Below are 18,542 nucleotides of genomic sequence, written 5' to 3' on the forward strand. Positions count from 1 at the left end.
GGAAGAGTCATGAAATTATGCAGGTGCTTCTAAGAAAGAAGATATTATGGAGGAGATACTCCTCAGCAGCACCAAGAGTATAAGGTGCAAACTGGGAAGGTGACAAGTATTAAGGAAAGAAAAATTGGTATATGAAAAGAGATTGAAGCAGAAAATGAAACCCCTAGAGAATTCTACAGTTATGTTGCTAGTAGAAGAAAGGATGAATATGAAAGATTTACTTTATTTGCTGAAGATGGAACATGAGTCATCACATCTGTTGAAGATATAGCGGAAAGTTTCAATGAGTATTCTGTTAGTGTATTTCATATAGGGATTAAGAATGGTGCTGAATAGCAATGGGAAGAGGACAGAAGAGTGATGGTTCAAGAATGGGAAGTGTTTACAATGTTAAGTAATTGATATTAATAATGCTGTGGGACTGGACTGGATATTAATATGTATAGTACAGAAATGTGCAAGAAAGCTGGCAGTACCTTTGAGTTGGTTGTTCAACAGAAGTCTGGCAACAGGAACAATAAAAAAAAAGAGCAGAAAGAGGGAAAATTAGTGACAATATATAATGGAGAATCCAAGTCAATGGTGTCAAACAATACGCCAGTGTGTATATCGTGTAGCTCTGAAGGTCTTAGAGAGGCTGGTTAGGGACAGAATAACAGAATACAAACCTGGATTGATGAGAATAAAAATCTTTTGAGAGCAGCATGGATTTGTTAACGGGGGGGGGAGGTCATGCTTAAGTAACTTTGTTACATCAAGACACATTGGAAAAGCTGTAAGAAAATTGCTACCATAATGCAAAGAACTCTCATAAGTCAGATAAGGAGGATATGATTTCACTGCATAATGCCCTAAATGAGCCTCATTTGGATTTATATTTAATCACCTGGCTATAATGGCAGTAATGAAATATTGGAGAGAGTACAGAGACAAATAACTAAGACTGTCTCAATGCTCATGAATATTGAGTATGAGGTTAGATTGAGGGAATGTGGTCTTCAGAGTTTGGCAAATAGGAGGAGGCAAGTTATACATCTCAATTATATCATGACATATCTCAATTATATTGGTAAGCCTATGAAACAGATATACGGAATTATTGCACATGATAACATTTGATGTGAGAATAAAAGGTCATTCTAAGAAAAAGTAGAAAAGTCTCATGAATAAGGAAGTGAAAAGGAGATTTTTTGCTCAGTGGGTGGTTAATGAGTGGAATGAATTGCCAGAGTGAGTAGTGAATGCTCCACAATTGAATATATTCAAGGCAAGGTATGATAGTTATTTTGGTCTATGAGTGTTCAACCTTCGGTAATGAGTGTTCGGACTTCTTGGAGGCTTGGAAGTAATACTAATACTAATCACTTACCATATAAGGATAATCTGTTTTAACAAACAAAGTTAAAAAAATTAAGAAACTACTTGCAATTGCACTAAATACACACAAAACCAATTTTGAGTGTGTTCAGAATTGCAGTATCTAAATAAAAAAATAGTATATAAAAAAATTACACGATATTCAATCTAAAGTTCACTGTAACAGGAGAAGATTGTTACTGTTGTAAACTCAATAATCTCAGCCCCGATCCATTAATAATTTGCAACATTGTATATCCTCCAAATTATTAAAAAATTTTAAATTAAAAAATATCCATGCCTTACCTTGGTGACAAAGATAGCATGGAGTAAGATGAAGTTTGGCATATACTTCGCTTAGTTTCTTCTTGACCACAAATATCTGAGTTCACATTATTTACATTCACAAAATGTCCATAGTGATTGTCTTGAGAGATGGATTTACAATTTGATTGGCAGGATAAGGATGATGACTCAGAAAGAATATTAGATATTCCATTCAAAACATGCTGTAGTTTCTCCACTTGATCACATGAGTGCTAAGGGAGGTAAATATCTTTCATAAATTTTCATCATCATCATTATTATTATTATTATTATTATTATTATTATATTATTATTATTATTTATTATTATTATTCAGGCCTCCATGGGGTCAAAGACTCATCGTGGGAGGTCCTTTCTAAGAAACACAAGTCTATCAAGACTCATCGAGGGAAGTCCCTCCTAGGAAACACAAAGTCTATCATACCACTCCTTAAACGCATTGACTGTTCCCGCTCTCACCACTCTATCAGGCAATGCATTCCATGGTTCAACCACCCTCCATGCAAAGAAACCACTCCTCACCTTCTTTCTCACAGTTTCCTTTCGTAACTTCCAGGGATGGTCCCTTGTCATGATGGTCTGCTGTTCAACCAAGAGAAAGAACTCCCCAGTGTCAACCCTGTAACCACCTCTCAACAGTTGTCCCAATCATATCACCAAACTCTGCAGTCCAAACTCCCTCAGCCAATCCTCATAACTAACATTGTAAAGTCCTGACACTATCTTTGTTATATGCCCTTTCCACAGTTAATTTATCCCCCTTCAACTGGGGACCAAATCTAAGAACAATAGTCTAAGTGCGGTTTGATCAGGGTCTTGTACAACGGAATGATATATATATATATATATATTTTTTTTTTTTTTAATAGATTAAATGACTATAAATCAAGAGATAAAAAACAGAAACACTATTTTAATTTAAGTAAACTGCATACTAGTTTCATCTTCTTAGAAGACTTCTTTGGGTGCATAACATGAGGGAACTACTACCAACAAACATTGTGAGAGAAAAAAAATCTATGCATTAAAGAATTAACATATTAACATATGTTAAAGAGTTAACATATTAATTCTTTAACCCAAACAAGTCTTCTAAGAAGATGAAACTAGTTGTGCAGTTTACTTAAATTAAAATGGTGTTTATATTTTTTATCTCTCGGTTTATAGTCATTTAATCTATTTCAAAAAAATGTCTCTCAACCAAGTAAATCAGCTATATCACTCACTCTCTCTCTCTCACACACAACACACACACACACACACACACACACACACACACACACACACACACACACACACACACACACACACACACACACACACACACACACACACACACACACACACACACACACACACACACACACACACAAACACACACACACACAGGGGGTTGGAAAGTTCTGATAAACACCTAGAACAAAACTGATATTTAAAGTGACTGATATAACCATAAAGAAGAACATACTAGTAGCAGAGTTATGAAGGTAACTTATGTTCTTACATTCTTATATCCTCGTATGTTCTTTCTTGTTGTTATATCAGTTGCTTTAATATCGTTTTTGTACTAGGTGTTTTATCAGAACCTTCCAGCCCCCCCCCCCTCTCGTGTAGATATATATATATATATATATATATATATATATATATATATACACACATATGATTTTTTTTAAATTTGGCCGACCTGGTTGACCAAGTGGTTAGCATATCCACTCTCCAGCCAAAAGAGAGTAGTGGAAATGGAGAGTTGTAGAGTAGGTGCCCTCCCTCGACGATTCCTTGGACTCCTTCAACATATTATATGTATATCAAAATCAAAACCATATTGAGCATGGTTATGGTTCTTATCACAAAAAGGAACTTCCCAAAAAAAAAAAAAATTAGAGGAAGCATTAAGTCATTTATAGTTATAAACAGGAAGCTCAAAGCTGAATAACTGGGAACTCCACATAGCCTTTTAATGAATATAGAAAACAGAGACTAGGGCTTCTGGCCTAATGTCCAATCCTCATCTTCTTGTAATGCATCCTGTTAGTAGTTATTCACCTGGATACCAAATAAACAAGACTTAACTGACAATATATGGGATTTAGCCAACCTAATATTGTATTCTTAATTTGAAAAAACCAAAATAAAATTATTATTATTATTATTATTCCTGACACCTCCAAGGAGTCCGAAGACTCATCACGGGAGGATGCCTACAACTGTCTCAAAAATGATGGTACAAGATGATAGAATTTCATGCTGGGTGGAGTTAACACGCAGCACAAACAGTAAAAAAGTCAACTACTTGAACTAACTTCAACTGAGTACAAGCTGAGTCCAAGATTGGTACTATCGACATAAGAAGTATCAACAGAAAAGAGTGGAATCAGATCAGAACAATTGGTGTTACAGAAACAAAGACAAAACAAGTGATATATTCAGGCAATAATGATCAGGAAAAAGAAGGGATAGATATAGCATTCGACACCAAAAATGAGGTTGATGACAGGCAATATTAAGTAGAGTGATATGGGCATATATCAGAATGGAGAATGAGACATTTGTGCCTTTGGTCTCAAAGAAGGTTCTACTAAAGAGGAAATGGAGGAATTTTTTCAGTCATTAGAGAAGGCAGTTGACACAAAGAAAAGAAGGGGTTGGTCCTTGCTTGAGATCTAACCAGTAGAGCAGGAAATGATGATGCAAAGTTGGGTAGCACAATAAAAAATCAAGCTGATGTTGAAAGTATGCAGGATGATTTAAATAAGCTGGTAGAATGGACAAAAGATAATGGATATCAGTTCCATGTGGAAAAGTATAAAGTCATGTATTTTGGGATTAAAAGATTACCAGCTGTGTACTACATTGATGGAACAGTACTCCAAGAGATTGATGAGGCTAGGGACTTAGGGGTGTTGGTAGGGAGATGAAGTTCAGAGGAGGACACACTGCTAAGGTGTCCAAGATTGCACATAGGATTACTTGGTTATTGAGGAACACACTGACATCCAGAGATAAAGAGGTTATTATTCCCCTTTATAAAGTGTTGATACTTCCACATTCAGATTACTGTGCTCAGGTCTGGTCACCTGGATGCCTTGCAGATGAGGAGGCTGTGGAGAGGGTTCAGAGAAGAGTAACCAAGTTGGTGAGTGATGTAAAAAATGCTCCCTACATTGATAGATTGAGAGCTTGTGGATTGCAGAGGTTGGTTGATAGGCGGAGAAGAGGGGATATGATAGAAACGTTTAAATTACTGAAAGGTTTTTATAGGATTGATGCAGGAGAAATGTTTCAGCTGTGTGATAGTGATGGAAGAACAACAGGTCATCTCTGGAAATTAAAGAAGAGTATGGTTAACAAGGGTGTCAGAACAAGGTTTTTTGCCTGGAGGGTGGCGAATGAGTGGAATTCATTGCCTAACTTAGTTGTGAGTTCTTCGTCTGTAAATGAATTCAAGAAGAGATATGACAGATATTGTTTTGCTAGTTTATGTCTCCCGCAATGAGTCTACTGATTCCATGGAGATATCCGTAATAATAATAATAATAATAATGATTTCTAGACGTACAGACATTTTTAATAAAATTTGGAGAAAAGAGATAAATAGTTTATTAATTTCTGTTCAGGACATAGACTTGTCATTACTCTCACCATTTACCAACATTTCTCTTCACTTTTGAAAGGTCTCGAGTAGGAAACTCCTAGATGAGTCATTGACTCCGTGGGTATTAGGGTAATAATAATTTATCTCCTTCCAGATTTTATCTTCACTCTTTGCTTTAACTCCAAGCTAACTCCTAAGCTTCTCATAATCACCTGTCTTGTCATACCACATACATCCTTATTTCACAGAAGTCTTTGTATGGCTCATGACAATCCAAGTGGTCATCATTGCATGATCAATCAAAACGCCTAGAGGGAATTATGACACTCCACTTATATCTTCTGATGAAATAATTCTTGTGTGTTCTCCCTTACATACTCTCTAAGATAGAAAACTCAAGAAATTCAATTTCCTTCACTTTAATTTTCATTTAAATCTGTTTTACCAGAATTAAAATCACCCATAATGATCACCCTTCCCTTGTTCACTAACAAAAGTTGCTTATCCACTGCATCAGTATCCACTTTCTTTGGTCTAGCACTACATACAATAAATATCCCTTTCTGTCAATCCCCGTCTTGCACCATACCACATCAAAACTATTCCCACTATTTCCTTCTTGCATGTCACTTTTTGCAGACATAATTCTCTTATTATCATCAGCAGCACCCCTTCCTTTCTTGTGCTCACGAACACTTCCATACTTCCATTTTTATTTTCCTCAGGATATCATTCTTTTTCAATGATGTTTCACTTATATGTACAATTTTTGAGCAAATAAACTCAATCAGCAAAAATCAGAATTAGAGAGGCATTTCCTTGCTGAGTGTGTCTGGGAAAATTTCTGTAAGCATACTTGAGAAAAGGCAAAGAAAAAAAGTGTGAAGGGAAACTTGGAGAATAACAAGCAAGGTTCAAGCAAATTGAGTTTTAAATCTAATTTGTACTTTATGTCAAACTGTTGACATAAAGTGCAAATGTTTTCTTTCATTTCAAAAAATGTTTTCTTTCATTTCAAAGATATGCAGGAACTGAGCCATAAGTACCCCATACAATTATTTTAAACCTTCGGCAACAGAAACAGTGCCGGGGTTCAGGTACTTATGCTAGCCCCCCCCCCCCTCCTCGGAGCCCTCCATAACATCCAGAGGGATACAGAAGGGAGAGTCCTTGCCATCGACTGGAAGTACCGGGGCTGTACCACCAGGTTCATTAACGTCTATGCCCCGGCAGACCGACCATCTAGGCCTGCATTCTTCCAGTCGCTACACAATTACCTATATGGTGCCCATCATGTCATCCTGATGGAGGACTTCAACTGTGTGGCGGACCTGGCCTATGATAAAGTAGGGGGTATTCCAAACACAGGTACAACTGGCTACAGGGAATTGGAAATCCACCATGGGAACCTCCAATTGACAGATATCTGGAGGGCTCACAACCCCTACTATCGGGATTATACTTGGACAGGCCGAGGCAGCGGCACACGGATCAACCGCTTCTATTTATCACCATCCCTTGTCTCCAGAGCCGAGACAATAAGGCATGTTCCAGTCAACTATTCCATCTCGGACCATAAATTAGTCGTGCTCAGGAACCATCCTTTAGAAGCTGTTGATGTTGGTCCGGGCCCCAGGAAGTTAACACCAGACTTTCCGTCCCTGTTCTCGGCCAAGCTTAATCAACTGTGCTCCACCTGGAGCACTGCTGACTGGGACTGGGATGCCTGGGCATGACTCAAGAATAACATCAAAGAAAACATGAAAAAATGGGGCCAGGAACGTGCCTTCCTCAGAAGAGCTCGGCTCTGGGACCCTGACAAGGAGAGGAGCTGGTTTGTGGCTAGCCAATACCAAGGCTTTCCATGTCACAATGCCATCCGTGACATTAATCTCGACATTGAATTGGAGAAACAAAAGCAGGTGGAAGAAAAGAACATCAAGATCCGTCTCCACCTCGGCTCAGAAGACAGGCAATTGGCCGCTTTTTACAACAGGCATTACGTCAACTTCTGGCAGGAACGAACCATTACTACCATCAGTGAAGGCGGGTGTGACCACACCACAACACCTAACATCATGAACGCCTTCTGGGGGTACTACAGTCAACTCTATCCAGACAACAGTGCCCAGGATTACTCCTGTTGGAACATTGACTCCTTCCATGCGCACATCCAAGCAGGGTTGGATGCACCTTTTACAGCAGCCGAAATAACATCAGCCTTCAAAAAGTGCCGTACAAAGAAAGTAACTGGGCCAGACGGATTAAGCACGGGATTCTATCGAGAGGCCTGGGACCACATCCTCCCCATTATCGTGGCAATATTAAACATCTTCCTTACCACCGGAAACATGCCACGGGAATTTATGGAATGCCATACTATCTTCATTCCGAAGACCAACAGGGACCGTCCATCATCAAGAACTGGTGCCCCATCAGTCTGTTGAACATGGATTATAAGATCCTCGCCCATGTTCTCAACAACAGACTGAAGATCGGGAAGAGGTACGTTATCAAAAGTACACAAGTGTATGGTGTTTCTAGTCAATCGATGGAGTTCAATCTCATCCTCATCAGAGAAGTGCTACATCTGGTTAACATCAAGAACTACTCTATGGCATTGTTGACTCAACCGAGCGTTCGAAAGCGTCCAGCATTCCTTTCTCTTCAACATCTTGGAGAAAGTCGGGGTCAGCAGTGGACTCCTCGACATCATCAGAGGAGGCTACAACAACAGCTCTGCTTGCTTCCTCATTAACGGACACCTATCCATCTCCATTACCATCCAGAAAGGGGTCAAACAAGGGTGTCCCCTTAGTCTGCTTCTCTTTGCTCTAGCCCTTGAACTGTTCCTACGGGCTGTCAACAACTGCTATGTGGTTAGAGGAATCCTATTTCCTCTCACCACGGATGATTCCAAGGTAATCGCCTACGAGGATGATGTGGTGGGCACTCTTAGGGACACCGACTCCATACTGAACTTTTACAACATCCTTGACAAGTTCAAAGTATCAGAGCTAACATCTAACTCCGACAAAACCAAGTCTGGGTAAGATGTTAGCCCCGACTAACATCTGATATGGAGTCTGGGACCTGCACAACATCCCCACAGGTCTCGTCCCTACTGCTGACTCCCTCACCATCTTAGGGGTCTTGTTTAAAGAACAGCCTGTGCTCAACATAGGACATCTCAACAATATCACCATCGAGAAACTCAAGGACTGGAAAAATGGGCAGCTGTCACTCTCCTCCAGGGCCTTTGTCATCAAGACCATCATATACCATGCACTTCAGCACATCCTGAACATTACCAGCATCAGCAAGGATCAGGAAATCTGGCTCGACAGGAAGTCTCTGAAGTGCAGTCTATGCCAGGAAGTTGGCATTCAGATCCTTCAACTTCCAGAGAAGCCAGGGGGCTTTTGCCTCCCCCCTCCTTTAACATCACATACCTAATCAATACTGCTTTCCATCTAAATAGGGTACTGCAGACTACACATCCCTGTAGCTATCCTGTGCGGTATTTCGTGGGTCACAAGCTTCCCCTTTTTGGGATCCCAGTCCACCAGGGTCTCAAGGCAGACATTGTTCCAGAAGACTACAACAGACTGTGCCAGCTAATGCAACAACTCCTCTCATCAGATGTGAACATCGCCATGATCCAGAACACTTATACATGGTACGACCATTTCTTCAATATCCTTCGTACTGATGTTCCGGATCTGGGGATCAACAACAATGAGATCCTCTTCGGCCACCTCTCCAAACATCGAGGCTACCCGTCGAGAAAGGACTTGGCATGGAGGATTGTGTACGAACACCTTCCAGTCAACACCAACATCTGGTGGTTCCACACCACTCGGAACCCCCTTTGTGACTTCTGCAGGAGCCTGGACACCGTGGAGCACACCTTCTACCAGTGTCCCATTTCCATCTTCATCTGGAGGAGGCTAAGCATCGAGCTCCGCATCCCCCTCCTACTCCAGGAGCAAGTCATCTTCCTGCAGTTCGCTGCCCCAGACAACAACAAGCAGAAGTTAGTGGTATTTATTATTAATGAACTCAAATACCACATCTGGAAGGTAAGAAGAAATATTCTAATCCTACCAATCCTCCCAATGTGTTGAATCTCTCTCCGATCGTTCTCTACATGTTCTATGGTTCCTTAAGGAGGTTTTTACATCTCGTAAGAGAGGCTCTGGGTGACACCACATTTAAGATCAAGTGGTGTTCACCTCCAATCCTGTGCAATATCAGAGAACACCATCAAGTTCTGTCTGCTGCTGCTTTAAGATCTCCATCTGCAGCAGCAGCAGCTCCACTCCGAGTCCTTTCCTTGGTCTCTGCATCCTCCTGAGGTCTGTTTTGTTCCCTGGTCTCCCACAGGCGGGTAGTTTGGAGGAAAAACCCAGTCAGCGCAGGCCTACTCGAGACGGGCTGCCCTGAAAGGGCGGGTCACCTGGGCACTGGCTACCTCCGTGGTCTTTTCGATCTTGTGAGCCTGGGGTGAAAAGTTATCATCTGATAGCGTGGAGCTAGCAAGATGTGAGATATGACCTGAGGCCTATATTTTCTTTTCCCTACTCCCCACCTGCCCTCCCCATTCCATTCCCTCTCCTCTCCTTTTCAACTCTCCCATCCCACTCACTTCCCCACCTCAACCTCACTGTCACTTCCTCTTCCTTCTTTCTCTACTCTACTGGGGCACTCTGACCTCGCTCTTTTTCAGTAGGCCAATGATGAGATCCTCCTTTACTTTCACCCTCGCTGGCTTCCAGGAATTTTTGATATAGCTACTTCTGTTGGATTTATTGTGTTTTCTTTTGACTAACATTTATACTAACTTTGTTATTTATTTACTAAACTTTAACTGCTGGTAGTGCGTTTTATGCACTACGGGATAATTGTTAGAGTCTACGGACTCTAATTTTTTTTTCTTTTTTTTTTACAGACGCAGAGACTAAGATGAGTAAAGTGATCCTCGTTCCCCCTCCCTAGGACCCTGACCTTATGAGTGCAGAGTCCAGGATATTCTGTGCTTCTACAGGAGACTGTAGAAGCACAGAATATCTTCTCCTTCACCTCAGGGGGTAGATTTCTGTTTGTCTTAAAGAACGTGACAATGAGGGACAAACTGGTAGAGGGCTTTCAAGTCCAGGGGAAAGCAGGTGACCCCCCTATCATGGTTGGGTCCCAAGTGTGCCAAATTAAGATCAGCTGCTTCCCCATAGAATACATCGAAGCTGGAGACGACGTGCTAATTCAAACATTCAACAAGTAGGGGAAAGTGAGCAACATCAAGAAGAGCGTTTCCCAGGAAGACCCTGCCTGGTTCTCCGTGGAAGTCATATTCACCATGGACAGGCGACAGCCTGTATCAAACCTCTTCACATTGGTACGTCGCATGTCTTGGTTCAATATCCCAGAGTACAAAGACAATGGTGTCTGTGATGTGGCTCAATTGAACATCTGGGGAGTGACTGCCCCCAAGCCAAGTGCTTCAACTGCATAGGCGTAGGGCACATCTCCAACCAGTGCCCACACCCCTGCCATAAGTGCGCAAGCATCAAACATACTGTAACATCTTGCTCTCTGTGCACTTTTGCAGAGAGGGCACCCATTGAGGCACTATCTCCGCAACCTGTAAAAGATGCCAGTTGATTTCCGGTACTCCCCAACACCATCGGGGAGAAGACATTTTCACAAACTGTCCTAGGGAAAACAAAAAGCGTCCCACTGCAACAACATCAGCAGAAGAGACTGTTTCCCCCCAGCAACAACATCGGTTGAGGAATCAGTCCTCCCTCAGCAATTTCTGACATTCCATTACCACCGTTGGAAGTAGAACAACACACAGCCGAGGGTACAGACGATGCTATGGATAGCACAACACCAGCTATCCCCCCCCCTCAACAACATCAGAGGAAGTGTCATCTGTGGACACTTCACAACTCCCCCTGTAGTAGCCCGCATCCCCCCCCCCTGCAGAAGAGTTGAACACCAGAGAGAGGGAACAACATCTTCCACCCCCCAAAGACCTCCCTAAGAAAAGAAAAGAGGCCGCTTATCCAAAGTTGGAGAAAAACATCAACGAAGTCGCCCCAAGGGAGGTCTGGACTCAACAATATCAGAGTCCGAGATGGAGGTGGAAACCTCCTCTCACCACAAACACATTGTGAACTAAAAAATACAAAAACTTACCGCTCTCAGTTCAACTTGTATGACTGTGAAGTAAAGGACAACAAGATCATCAGCTTCAGAATTATTAACACCCAGCATGAGATCGAGATTCTCTCGAGCTCGCGTACAAGGCTGGAAGCCGGTCTGCAGGATGCGGGATATTCCACCTCCTCCCTACAGATTGAAGACCTCACCAAGTACGTAAGGAAATAACGTATTAAAGACTTAGGCTGGGTTTAAATTACTTAAAACATCGTAACGTCACCACCCCCCTTCTCTGTTGCCTCCCTAAACATCAGAGGGCTCTGCTCACTATCGAAACAACAGGAGGTGTGTAATCTCATGCTAGCTCTTGTTCCTGCAAGAAACACATTTCTTTCATTTCAAAGATATGCAGGAACTGAGCCATAAGTACCCCGTACAATCATTTTGGAGCTTTGGCAACAGAACAGGGCTGGGGTTGGGGTACTTATACTAGCCCCCCCCTCCTCGGAGCCTTCCATAACATCCAGAGGGATACAGAAGGGAGAGTCCTTGCCATCGACTGGAGGTGCCAGGGCTGTACCACCAGGTACATTAACATCTATGCCGCGGCAGACCGACCATCTAGGCCTGCATTCTTCCAGTCATTGCATAACTATCTATATGGCGCCCATCGTGTCAACCTGATGCGGGACTTCAACTGTGTGGTGGACCCGACCTACGACAAAGAAGGGGGATTCCAAACACAGGTAGCTGGCTACAGGGAATTGGAAATCCACCTTAGGAATCTCCAATTGACAGACATCTGGAGGACTCACAACCCCTACTGTCAGGATTATACTTGGACAGGTCGAGGCATCGGCACATGAATCGATCACCTCTATTTGTCACCATCCCTTGTCTCCATAGCCGAGACAATAAGGCACGTTCCAATTAATTATTCCATCTCAGACCATAAATTAGTCATACTCAGATATCATCCCTTAGAAGCTGTAGATGTTGGTCTGGAAATTACCACCAGACTTCCCGTCCCTGTTCTCGGCTAAGCTTATCGAACTGTGCTCCACCTGGTGCACTGCTGGCTGGGAATGGGACACCTGGGCACGACTCTAGAATAACATCCAAGAAAACATGAAAAAATGGGGCCAGGAAACATGCCTTCCTCAGAAGAGCTCGGCTCCGGGATCTCTACAAGGAGAAGAGTTGGTTCGTGGCCAGCCAACGCCAAGGCTTTCCATGTCACAATGCCATCCGTGATATTAATCTCGCCATCAAATCAGAGAAACAAAAACAGGTGGAAGAAAAGAACATTAAGATCCGTCTCCACCTCCGCTCGGAAGACAGGCAATTGGCCGCTTTTTACAACAGGCATTACGTCAACTTCTGGCAGGAACGAACCATTACTACCATCAGTGAAGGCGGGTGTAATCACACCACTAGACGTAACACCATGAATGCCTTCTGGGGGTGCTACAGTCAACTCTACCAAGACAACAGTGCCTGCCAGGATTACTCGTGTTGGAACATTGACTTCTTCCCTGCACACATCCAAGCAGGGTTAGATGCACCTTTTACAGCAGCCAAAATAGCATCAGCCTTCAAGCAATGCCATACAAAGGAATCGCCTGGAGCAGACGGATTAGGCATGGAACTCTATCGAGAGGCCTGGGACCACATCCTCCCCATTCTCGTAGCAATCTTTAACACCTTCCACCTTCCTTACCACCAGAAACATGCCACAGAAATTTCTGGAATGCCATACTGTCTTCATTCCGAAGACTAACAGGGACCCTTTCATCATCAAGAACTGGCGTCCCATCAGTCTGTCGAACACGGACTATAAGATCCTCGCCCATGTTCTCAACAACAGACTGAAGATCGGGAAGAGGTACGTTATCAAAAGTACACACGTGTGTGGTGTTCCTGGTTGATCGATGGAGTTCAATCTCATCTTCATCAGAGAAGTGCTACGTCTGGTTAACATCAAGAACTATTCTATGGCATTGTTGACTATCGATCTCAACTGGGCATTTGACAGCTTCCGGCATTCTTTTCTCTTTATCACCTTGGAGAAAGTCGGGGTCAGCAGTGGACTCCTCAACATCATCAGAGGAGACTACAATAACAACTCTACTCATCTCCTCATGAACGGACACCTATCTGACCCCATCACCATCCAGAAAAGGGTCAAACAAGGGTGTCCCCTTAGTCCACTGCTCTTTGCTCTAGCCCTTGAACCGTTCCTGCGGGCTCTCAACAACTCCCATGCGCTTAGAGGAATTCCACTTCCTCTCACCATGGATGATTCCAAGGTAATTGCCTACGCAGATGACGTGGTGGGCACTTTTAGGGACAGTGACTCCGTACTAAACTTCTTCAACATCTTAGAGAAGTTTAATGTGTCGGGGCTAACAGTCAACCCCAACAAAACTAAGATCAAGTTGTATGGAGTCTGGAACCTACACAACATTCCTGGAGGTCTCGTCCCTACTGCTGACCCCCTCACCATCTTGGGGGTTCCGTTTGAAGAACAGCCGTGCTCAACATAGAACATCTCGACAACAAAACTGTAGAGAATCTCAAGGACTGGAAAAATGGACAGCTGTCACTCTCCTCCAGGACCTCTGTCGTGAAGACCATCATATGCCCTGTGCTTCAGCACATCTTGAACATTACCAACATTAGCGAGGATCAGGAAATCTGGCTTTACAGGAAGCCCCTAAAGTTCTTCTGGGGCAGTCTACACCAGGAAATTGATATTAAGATCCTTCAACTTCTGGAGAAGCAGGGGGGCTTTGGCTTCCCCTCCTTTAACATCAGATACCTAAGCAATACTGCCTTCCATCTAAACAGGATACTGCAGACTACACATCCCTGCAGCTATCCTGTGCAGTATTTCTTGGGTCACAAGCTTCTCCTTTTTGGAATCCCAGTACACCAGGGTCCCAAGACAGACATTGTTACAGAAGACTACAGCAGACTGTGCCAACTAATGCAACAACTCCTCTCATCGGGTGTGAACATCGCCGTGATCCGGAACACTTATACATGGTACGACCATTTTTCAATATCCTTCGTACTGATGTTCCGGATCTGGGGGATCAACAACAACGAGATCCTCTTCGGCCACCTCTCCAAACATCGAGGCTACCCGTCGAGAAAGGACCTTGCATGGAGGATTGCGTACGAACACCTTCCAGTCAACACCAACATCTAGCGGTTCCACACCACCCGGAACCCCCTTTGTGACTTCTGTGGGAGCCTGGACACCGTGGAGCACGCTTTCTACCAGTGTCCCATTTCCATCTTCATCTGGAGGAGGCTAAGCATCGTGCTCCGCATCCCCCTCCTACTCCAGGAGCAAGTCATCTTCCTGCAGCTCGCTGCCCCAGGCAACAACAAGCAGAAGTTAGTGGTATTTATTATTAATGAGCTCAAATACCACATCTGGAAGGTAAGAAGAAATATTCTAATCCTACCAATCCTCCCAATGTGTTGAATCTCTCTCTCCGATCGTTCTCTACATGTTCTATGGTTCCTTAAGGAGGTTTTTACATCTCGTAAGAGAGGCTCTGGGTGACACCACATTTAAGATCAAGTGGTGTTCACCTCCAATCCTGTGCAATATCAGAGAACACCATCAAGTTCTGTCTGCTGCTGCTTTAAGATCTCCATCTGCAGCAGCAGCAGCTCCACTCCGAGTCATTTCCTTGGTCTCTGCATCCTCCTGAGGTCTGTTTTGTTCCCTGGTCTCCCACAGGCGGGTAGTTTGGAGGAAAAACCCAGTCAGCACAGGCCTACTCGAGACGGGCTGCCCTGAAAGGGCGGGTCACCTGGGCACTGGCTACCTTCGTGGTCTTTTCGATCTTGTGAGCCAGGCAGTGGGCTGGGGTGAAAAGTTATCATCTGGTAGCGTGGAGCTAGCAAGATGTGAGATATGAGCTGAGGCCCACATTTCCTTTTCCCTACTCCTCACCCGCCCTCCCCATCCTATTCTCTCTTCTCTCCTTTTCAACAGAGTTGAAAAGGGGAGAAGAGATGAAGGTGACGAAGCAGAAAGGAGTGGCGCAGAGTTTAAAAGTGCATGTAACGCTGAAGACAAGGCTTTTTTCTTGCTGCTGTTCGAGTGTTCCTGTGTCCCCACAGGTCTGGCTGGTGTGGAGCCTCCACGTGGTGTTCCTTTGTTCGATGAGGTTCCGAAAGAATGACTCGGAAGCCTACCAGTCGGCAACCAGCCCAGCAGAGGATAATTGCAGAAGATTGCAGAGATATCCCGATATAAAGTACAGAAGGAATCCGTAGAGAATATCCTGAAAATGTGGGAAGTGAACTAGATGTCGAAGGTGAATATTTGATGAGATTAGTGAAGAGGCCAGAGTAACATGCCAGCAATTGGTAAAGTACATTTTTTATATCTTCTAACTAGTGGAAGTGATTGGGAAGATTAATTGTAAGTGCTACGAGAGACTCTTGAGACAGCTAATTGTTAAATTGTGAAAGGAAGAGAATAATGGACATAAAATTTATGCAGCAGCCAGTATTTAGGAAATAATTCCTAAATGAACGAGATACAGAAAGTCATTGTATAAAATAGTCTTGTGAGAGATTGTAAGGATATTTAATTAAGTCTGAATATAATGTGAATATAACTTGTTAGATATAATGTGAATAGAATTTGAATATAATGTGGATGGAATGAATTGATTAGAGAAGCATAACAAGAGTAAATGTTTAAATGTCATAAATAAGTTCCTCAGATTGTAATCCATGGAAAAAATAAAGTAATTGTAAGCAAGAATGCTATTTCTTTATCTACCTTTTATTGCTTGTTTAATTTAGTGTCATAAAGTGTATTACATGTCTTTGCTTGAATTAAATGTTTTGTTTAAAGTATAAATGTTGTCTTGCCTGAGATTTGTACCTACTGCACTTGCTCATAAAAGTTGGCGAACCTAAGCGGGAGGATACATAGTAATACGTCATGACTGCAGATATGAGAAATATAGTTGATAAGATTTAATGCTGACTGTGTTCTAATTCCTTGGTGATACAAGCTCAGTAAAATCTAGGATTCAGGGTGGCGCAGCGGAAAAAAATAAATTTCTCTGAGTCTGAATAGGGAATTAGAACCTGTGCTGAGACAAAGGAATAAGCATCCGCCATTACCATTTACTTTGTCTTACAAACCAACAGTTTCACCCTTGTCAGAGATTCGGCCTGAGATAAGTTTAAGTTAAGAAAAATTAGATGAAGTTTAAAGTAGATGATATATTGTGAAAAGACAGGAATAAGAAAGAATTATAAAGAGAAAAGTAGAAACAAAGATATCTCATCTTCTTCTTCTCATCTTCTTTATACCCTCTTTTACCTTGTGGTGCCGAGGGTCCATTGATCGTCGGACCTCAATCCGTTTACAGGATACGGTGGTCAGCCCTATGCCCCGGTATATCCTATGGCCTGTAGTGTTAAGTTCTCAAGGCCAGTTTGCCTGCTTTGCGAGATGAAAAACACCAGAATAAACTGGGGAAAAACCCCTGCTGTCCACGCCCAAGACTGGCTAACTTGGCCATGGCTGAGGAAGATCCTTCAGCTCCTCACGTCACCGACGGGAATCGAACCTAGGACACTCCTTCCCCAGGAGGTGCATAGCCACTAGGCTTGCGAGGTGCATAGCCACTAGGCTAACTGCGCGGAAGAAACAAAGATATATATATATATATATATATATATATATATACACACACACACAAGGGATAAGAGAGGGCCAAAAAAATATAGAAGTAACGATATAACACCAGGCTAATCTTCTCAGTATCATTCCTATTTTAGTACATATAATACTGAAGTAAGTACATATGATTTCAAGTTCATAATTATAATTTCTTTGATTGTGATGGTAGGAACAAATGACTTGAGAGATAATGTAAATTGGGCAGCAAGAGATATGAGATTCTTGCTTGAGGTTGTACGAAGGAAGACACAGAGAGGAAAGATAGCGTGCATGTTGCCTAGGTATGATTGTGATAAGCTGAGTATAAGAGCAGTAATACTGAATAACATAATACTAGAATGTGTCAGAAGAGAGGATTGGAATATGTGGATGCTTGGTGGTCATTTGAGGCCAGAGAGGAAATGTTTGCAAGAGACCACTTGCATTTCAATGAGGAAGGATGTAGCCATCTCGAGAGATTGCTGATCTGAACGAGTCAGTGTGTTCCAGGGTGGATGGTAGCAGGGGTGACCTCTGGTGGGAATGGGTACTTGGGAGAAGGAGATAACATCAGGTAACGTGAGCCCAGTGGAGTCTAGAGGGGATAATGTAAAATATAGAAACAATGGCATTTTTACGTTTTATACTAATGCCAGGAGTATCCAGAATAAAGGAAAGGTGGCGCTGATAGCATCAGCCTGGCCAAAGATTATTGAGATCACTGAGACGTGATTCACAGAAGAGGTTATAATAACAGGAATAGAAGTAGCAGGGTATAGCATTTTTCGGCAGGATAGGAGGGGAAAGTGTGGTGGTGGAGTACTGCTTATGATAACTGACAACTTATGTCCTGTAAGAGTGGAGGGCTTTGGAAGGTGGTGACACTAATGGTTTTGAAAGCATATGGTGTGAAGTAGAGGTAGGCAACACAGGATATTTAGTGGAGTGTTGCTACAAGCCAAGGAGTACAGAGGGTGGGAAGCAGGAGATGCTCAGGCAGCTGAGCTTGGCAAGTGCAAGAAGAATGATTGTTATGGGAGATTTTAACTACAGCAGTATAAATTGGAGAAAAAAAGATGCATGTAGCAATAGGGAAATGGAATTTCCAGAATTCTTGAAGGACAAATGTCTTAGGCAACATGTAACAGAGGGAACAAGAGGTTCAAGAGTTTTGGATTTGGTCTTAGCATCAGAAAAGTTGATAATAACTGAGATGACATCTCTCCCACCAGTTGGAGAGAGTGACGATGTGGTTTTAACTTGGAGGATGAATAGACTTGCAGGAGTATCAAAGAAAAGGGAAAATATGTGGAATTATAAGGCAGGTGATTATAATAGTCTTAGACATCAACTTGGGGCAGTTTCATGGAGGGAGGAATTGGAAAGACA

At 42.7% G+C, this 18,542-nt stretch overlaps 1 protein-coding gene across 4 annotated transcripts in view; it reads right to left on the reverse strand.

Moving 5' to 3' along the window:
* The window catches only part of LOC150103677 (ras GTPase-activating protein raskol-like), a 770,313-nt gene that overhangs the window by 157,424 nt on the left and 594,347 nt on the right, over positions 1-18,542 (reverse strand). For all 4 annotated transcript variants that reach the window (XM_090396487.1, XM_090396486.1, XM_090396489.1 and 1 more), the window contains one exon: positions 1,663-1,895. In XM_090396487.1, the coding sequence (XP_090252613.1) occupies positions 1,663-1,895 (233 nt within the window). The remainder of the gene's footprint in view (positions 1-1,662; positions 1,896-18,542) is intronic.

This window comes from Typopeltis vanoorti, chromosome 8 (assembly GCF_054136105.1).
Source record: "Typopeltis vanoorti isolate ZY-2024b chromosome 8, IOZ_Tvanoo_1.0, whole genome shotgun sequence".
NCBI lineage: Eukaryota > Metazoa > Arthropoda > Arachnida > Uropygi > Thelyphonidae > Typopeltis > Typopeltis vanoorti.